Genomic DNA, 6,859 nt, shown 5'->3' with positions numbered 1-6,859 from the left:
TTCCCCTTCGGCGCTTTGAGGTTTTTCAATCTCAGGATCAGCTAAGGGTTCCCGAGATTCCTCTTCACCACCTTGGACGGACATTGCCAGCTGCCCGGGTTTAGATTTTCCCTTCATGGAAGTGATGTAGCATTCCCTGGCAGCGAGCTGATCGCCATGGACAGTGCATATTCCCGTGGAAGTAAGGAATTTCATCGCGAGGTGGCGAATGGAAGTGACGGCCTCAAAAGCTATGAGCGTAGGTCATCCTAAAATTGTGTTGTATGCAGCGGAGCAGTCGATGACCACGAACTCGAGGAGTTTGGAGACTGTCCGAGATCCTTCTCCCAGGGTGATCACTAGCTCGATCGTCCCTATTGTTGTTGATCCTTCTCCCGAAAAACTGTATAGCATCATGGAGGTCGCCTTCAGCTCAGCGACGGTCAAACCCATCTTCTCCAATGTGGACCGGAATAGGAGGTTCACAGAGCTCCCATTGTCGATCAGCACCCTCCTGACTCTCCGATTGGCGAGCTAAACTGCCACGACCAGAGGGTCATTCTGAAGGAACTGGACATGGCCCGCATCTTCCTCTGTAAATATGATCGGTTGCCTATCCAATCGGTGCTGCTTTGGCTGATGCTGCTCTGGGACGAACTCTACTCCGTTGTGCGCCTTAAGTTCGTTCATGTACCTCTTCTTGGCACCCCTGCTCGTGCCAGCCATATGCGGTCCTCTAGAGATGGTGGATATCTCCCCTCCTACCACGGGAGGGGGAACGTCCTGATCTATCTGAGACCCGGGCTGACTGGCCAGGACTTCTGAAGCAGGTCGACTTGCTGGGACCCTATTCCGCGCGTACTGAGCCAAGGGGCCGGCTCGGATGAGAGTCTCGATCTCATCTTTTAAATGCCTACAATTGTCGGTGTTGTGGCCAACATCGTTGTGAAAGCGGCAAAACTTAGAGGTGTCTCTCTTCCCCTTATGGTGCTTCAATGGCTCCGGCCTCTTCCATCGGAGGTGAGTAGAATTAGCTAGGAAAATATTCTCCCTAAACAAGGTGAGCTCTGTATAAGTCGCGTAGATGGGCTTGAACTTGTCCATGGACTTATTCTTCTTTTGGCCATGCTGGCTGCCTTCACTATTCCCCTTTCTTTCGCCTCCACCGAGCTGGTTGTTCTGTGTGACATTTTGGGTCGCTGCCATGACCTCCGTTCCCACTCCAGTGGGCTGATCAGGGACCTGGCTGGTTCCTGCGGCTTCGGCTTCGGCTTCCTCCAAGTTGATCCATTCCTGGGCCCTGTTAAGGAATTCGTTAACCGAGCTGACTCCCTTTCTTTGTATGTCTTTCCAGAGATCCCCTCCGACGAGGATTCCAGTTCTCATGGCCATGAGCTTGGAGCTATCATCCGCGTCTCTAGCCCAAGCAGCGACGTTCGCAAATCTGCTCAGGTAGGCCTTCAGAGTTTCGTCGGGATACTACCTCACGTTAGCCAGAGAGTCGGCCTGAATGCGGGCAGCCTGGGAGGCTCGGAATGCCCTTTTGAAATCAGCCGAGAAAGTTTTCCAGGAGCTGATTGACTGTCTTTTGCCTTGCTTGAACCACTGCCTGGCTGGTCCAGTCAAGGTGGAAGGAAAGATTAAACACCTCAGCTCGGGGCCAATGTTGTGGGCCATCATCAGGGTGTTAAACATCCCCAGATGATCCGACGGATCTGCGTCTCCATTGAACTTAGACAGGTGCGGCATACGGAAACCAGGTGGGTATGCCGTTGCTGCTATGCTGGGGGCGAAGAGCTCCATCTCGTCCCCTGAATTGTACTCATCTTTCTCCTTCTCCGACAGGAGCTTCCTCATCAACTCCTCCATCTGGGCCAGGCGCTCAAGGGTTTGGTCCTGATGTCCTTGGTTATTCCGGGGCTGTGCAACAGCTTCGAATCCATTGTACATATTTGGTGGGTTATTGCCCCTCCTATCTTGAGATAGGTTATTTGGGGCATTCCCACCATTACGTACTTCGGACAAGGCCCCCCCTGAGTGAGCATGGCTGTCTCCTCCTGCTGCCTCACCTCTATGAGAGTTAAGGCCATCTTGCAAATCGCCTCCCCGAGTGGCTTGTGGACTTTGTGCCGAACTTAGATGCTGACGCAGGTCCCCACCAGAAAGGTCACTCCGGCGACTGCCGGTCCAGTAGCTCCTGCTTGAGAGGCTCGGAGCTCGCCTTTGGTGTTGAGGATCTGGGCTTTCCCTTGGCGCCCTACTACGTCGAGAAGGTCCGACTGATGGCGGGTTTCTCCTGCTACTCCCATAGGCTGGGATATCTCAGACGAGCCGAGGAGGAGATGGATATCTGATTGGAGACGAAGGATGCCTGACCGGAGAGGCGATCCTGGTTCCGTCAGGACGGATCAAGTTCGGTTGGGGCCTTTCGGCCCTGCCAACCTGCTGGTCTCGCGCCTGGCAATCTAGACGAGGCGCAGGATGGTTGTTGGGGATGGGCTGATGCTACGAGCCTTCCCCGGACCTTCTTCTGGAATTTCTTCGAGCTTCCCTGGGCGCACTCGAGGCTGGTTGGGAGCTAGGAGTCGAAGTTCTGACTGAACGGTTGTACTGCTGTTGTCCGGCTCTAGGCACTTCTTCGAAGTTTGCCTCTCGGTGGTGTGATGAAGGAGTGGAGTTGGCTGTCGGAAGTCTGTCCGAGCGGCTATGCCTGGACCGGTTACCCTGGCGAGACTTAGGAGCCTCGCCTTGCCTCTCTCCGACGTTAGCGTCGGTTGTGAGATGGGGTAGTCGGGCCAGCACATCTTTGATCTGCTGGTGAGCTATTGCTAGCTGGCTCCTCAGTTGAGCATTCTCCATCTCCACTGCAGTGTAATAGCATGGGTTCGGATTAGGTGGCCGGGGCGCTGAACTTCTGGTGTCGTCTTGGCCCGTCGGCTGTTTTCCTGGCCGCTACTAGACTTCAAGAACTTGTTCGCCAGGGATGGCAGTATGATGAGCCTCCTACCCATCATGTTGTTCTGTCTCGTTACCATGCCTGGATCGAGTAGTCACCATAGTTGGATGTTTGCGACACCACTAATCGAACTTGCTCTCAACGAAAGCACCAAACTGTTGACGCGGTTCTTCGCCAACAGGTAATTAAGAAAAGAAGAGAAAGGGATTAGTTCTTAGGTTGAACCGAAACAGATATATGATCTTAGGAAATGAAATGGTGACTCAAAATACGTTTTTTAAGTGGTTCAAAGGTTAAAATCCTTCTACTCCACTAGTCAGTATTATTGCTATATATTGGGTATTTGATTACAGGGTATTCTTTACAATCGTAAATCCAACCTCTATTAACTCCCAAGGTCTCCATATTTATAGGAGAAGGCACCTGGGAGTTGGTAAGAAGGTCATCCCGTGACCTTCTTACCTATCATGTCAACTCTGTGACATTCATAATTAATTCATAAACCTGACACATAAGTGTGGTCAAATCAATAAGTAAGGAGATAATGGGTCGCACGGCCCAACCCAGCCGTGGCTGTTTGAATACGCACGTTCCTGCTGCGTGTCCGAGAAGTCAGTGATATATCAAACACGTGATGTCTGATATATGCACGTTTACCTTGCGTGGTTGACTTCATAAAAGGTCACCGCCTCCACACCCAGCTCGCACCATGAGCTGAATGCTTACCTCGACCTGCGGCCTTTAGGGTCCGGACTCAGTCCTTTGAGCAATCTTGGGAACCCTTAGGCTACCCCGAGCTAAGGAGGTAGGACTTTACGATGGCAGCTCCGGTCTTGGGGACGTCCACACGGTAACCATGATTAGGCCGTATCTCAGCTCGCTAATCATCCCGTGGGAAAATCAGGGCGTACAACTATCATTAGTGATTAAAATAAAAAGTAGAATAAAATAAAGTTTTTTCTGAATAATTATGGTACAGTTTTTTTAATAAATAAATATTTAAATTATTATATAGTTCTTATTATTTATAAAATTATTTTACTTCTATTATAATTTGTATAATTAGATATTTTAGTTTTTTTTTAATTTAATTATTAACTAATAATTATAAATTTGAAAAAGAAGAATTAAAAAAATGAAAAAATAGAAAGAGTGTTTCAGAGTAATTTGAGAATGCTTTAGAGTAATAAAATAATTATTAACTAATCACAGTATGTTACTTTCATGTGGTGTTAGTTATTACGAGTGCCCCTTAACATTTCTCTATATCTATTAAATAAGTGAATAAAGACATAATGTAAATCATGTTTTGTGAAAAGTTGAAACCATACATAGTATTATGTTAATTTGAGAGCATTGATCATAACCTTAATCATTCATTCTTCTAGCCTCTTCAGCGAAGTTATAACCAAAAAAATAATCTTATACTCATTTGAAAGTTGTCTAATACTCCCATGTGCTTGTAACACGCTTCAAGCCCTTCACACTGTACAACAAACCATCATTCAATAAGTGGCGACTAAATTTTTCCTAATTGTTGTATGAATTAGTTTTTTATAGTGACAAAAACATAGTACATTAAGTATAAAATAAATGACAAAAAAAATTGATAAAACCTTTGACAAAATAATAAAATAATCTTATTGAAAACTACAATGAAATTTTCACATCAACCGTAGAGCCCCACGACATAAAATTGAGGTATAGGAGGAAAGAGAGATAACATAACTAAATATTTTTGGTACCATGTTCTATATTTTGAGCGCAGACATTAACAATATAATTTATAATCAAACTCACGGATTTTAAAGCTTAGCAGTGGTGGAACCATTTAAAGAAGCCAACGATAGGTATCGATTGAGTGAGGAGAGGTTATTGGGTGGCACTGAAGAAATAGATCCTTACATGAAAATAGAATCACAAATCTCAATTAAAGAAGTAAATCAAAGATTAAAAAAAAGGAGAAGTAAGGTACAATGAGTAAGGAGATGACTATAAATAATATCAAGTTGAAATTGAATATAAATATCTAAAATTTGAATTATATTTTCAGTTATAAAATGTTTTTTTAAAATTATAATTAAAAAAATAAAAAAAATAAGAAAATAGATAAGATAATTTAAAGTAACTTTAGAGTGTCATATCGAGATTCTTTTTATATTAATATATAAATTTTGCAAATTGAAACATAATAAAAATAATAGAATAGAAGAGAGTTAACAAAAATGATTGAAGAAGTGATGTTTTACATTAGAAATGAAATGCGATAGATTTATTTATTTATTTAAAAAAAAAGTTAATTTTTGAATGTAATTAAAATGAAATGAGAAAATGATCATTACCGGTAGTTTCATTTCTCTAGAAAAAAGAAGTTTGAAGGCTTTTCTCCTCCTTACCTTAATTTAATCTGTTAATCTCAAATATATATGTTTTCTCACCTTATGATGTGGACCAAACGACATCTTGAACTACTCCCATGATCCCATCACCATTTGCTTTTATTCTTATGAAAGACACATTTTGGTCATTGTCTTATCCATCACGTTAATACCTTGTTAATTTTACATTTTAAATGCCAATTTCATAAAAGTAACTCTACATTGACACAGTTAAATATATATATATATAGACACATAATAATAAAGTAATATATGTGATTTAAAAAACAATAATAAAGGTATTGTTGAGCTCAGACTTTTAAGATGGGTTTGACCATCAACGGATAGAAGAAATTGGTCCAATACTTTTCAGGAGAATTGTTTGCTTTTGCTTCTAAATAAAAAGAATCTATAAAAAAAAAAAGAAGAAAACGCGGCTATTCAATAAAAAAAGAAAAAGAAAGAAGCCCGCAAACAAACAGTTGACCTTAGTAAATTACTAATAAGAAGAACATGACAAGAGAAGAGTGGATACGTTGCACAAACTCAAAACAAATTTGTTAGTTTCTTCTCTCTTTGCCTTTTCCTTTTGTTTTTATATGTTTAATTTCTTCATTTTGGTAGTTTACCTTATAATATAGACAAGATTCAGAAGAAATTTCAGAAATCACAGAAGAGAATATAAAGTTTGACAAATAATAATAAAAGAGTGGTAAAGTCATTTACTTCATATATATTTAGACGTTTGCAAGCTAGGTATTTTCAAGAGATAAAACATGATCTATACAAAACCCAAATAAGAAAAAGCTAAGAGGGGAAAACGAGCACTAAATCATAGATTAGTATATATTATATAATAAAACATTAAACAAATCTGAAGAGAACCATCTAAGGGACAGGTCTAAACATATAAGATTCTTTAATTATCAGACATTTTACACTAATCTCTAAGCAGCTTTTGCTATACAAGCCAAGCCACTATAGGACATAGAACAAGTTACTACTACTCCACCTGATGATGAGCTAAGATCTTGATCATCACTTCCGATCTCTTCTATGAAAATCTCAGAAACCCTTTGAAATCCCATTTCTTGATTTGCATTCTGACCATCCCCAGCTTCAGATCTCTGCCTTTTCATGGCTTCCCTTCTTTGATCATGATCCACCATCCTGCATAACACAAGAAATACAACTCAATTAAAAAAGAAAAAAAGATAGTAAAAGCTCAAGCTCAAGCCCAAAATCATAATATTAATTAAAGAAAAAGAGAGAAATTTTATGATACTCTTTAGAAAAACTTTGGTGACGGGTAATCCCTGAAACACAGAGAGGAAGTCCACAAGTTCCATGGAGATTAAACATGGACTGCATTTTTATGATTTATTTAGGTATATTAATTATTGTATATATATGGGGGAGTTGTGGAAGAAGAAAGTGGTTCTTTGGTTTTTTTTTTTCCTTTCGTTTTTTTTTCTTCTCTTCTCTCTAGACTAATATGGCTAATATAAATGAGATAGAACCAAGGAGTAATATTTGTCACTGCAGT

At 41.4% G+C, this 6,859-nt stretch overlaps 1 protein-coding gene across 1 annotated transcript; it reads right to left on the bottom strand.

Moving 5' to 3' along the window:
* Positions 1–6,015: 6,015 nt before the first annotated feature.
* Positions 6,016–6,859, bottom strand: LOC133789822 (uncharacterized). The gene is made up of 2 exons (XM_062227542.1): positions 6,599–6,859; positions 6,016–6,483 (listed from the first exon to the last, which is right to left on the bottom strand). Exons 1-2 carry the CDS (start codon positions 6,682–6,684, stop codon positions 6,261–6,263), a joined length of 309 nt encoding a protein of 102 aa, XP_062083526.1. The 5' UTR covers positions 6,685–6,859; the 3' UTR covers positions 6,016–6,260.

This window comes from Humulus lupulus, chromosome 7 (assembly GCF_963169125.1).
Source record: "Humulus lupulus chromosome 7, drHumLupu1.1, whole genome shotgun sequence".
Classification (NCBI taxonomy): Eukaryota; Viridiplantae; Streptophyta; class Magnoliopsida; order Rosales; family Cannabaceae; genus Humulus; species Humulus lupulus.
The sequence above is the reverse complement of the archived record's forward strand: the minus strand, read 5'-3'. Positions and strand labels throughout refer to the sequence as shown.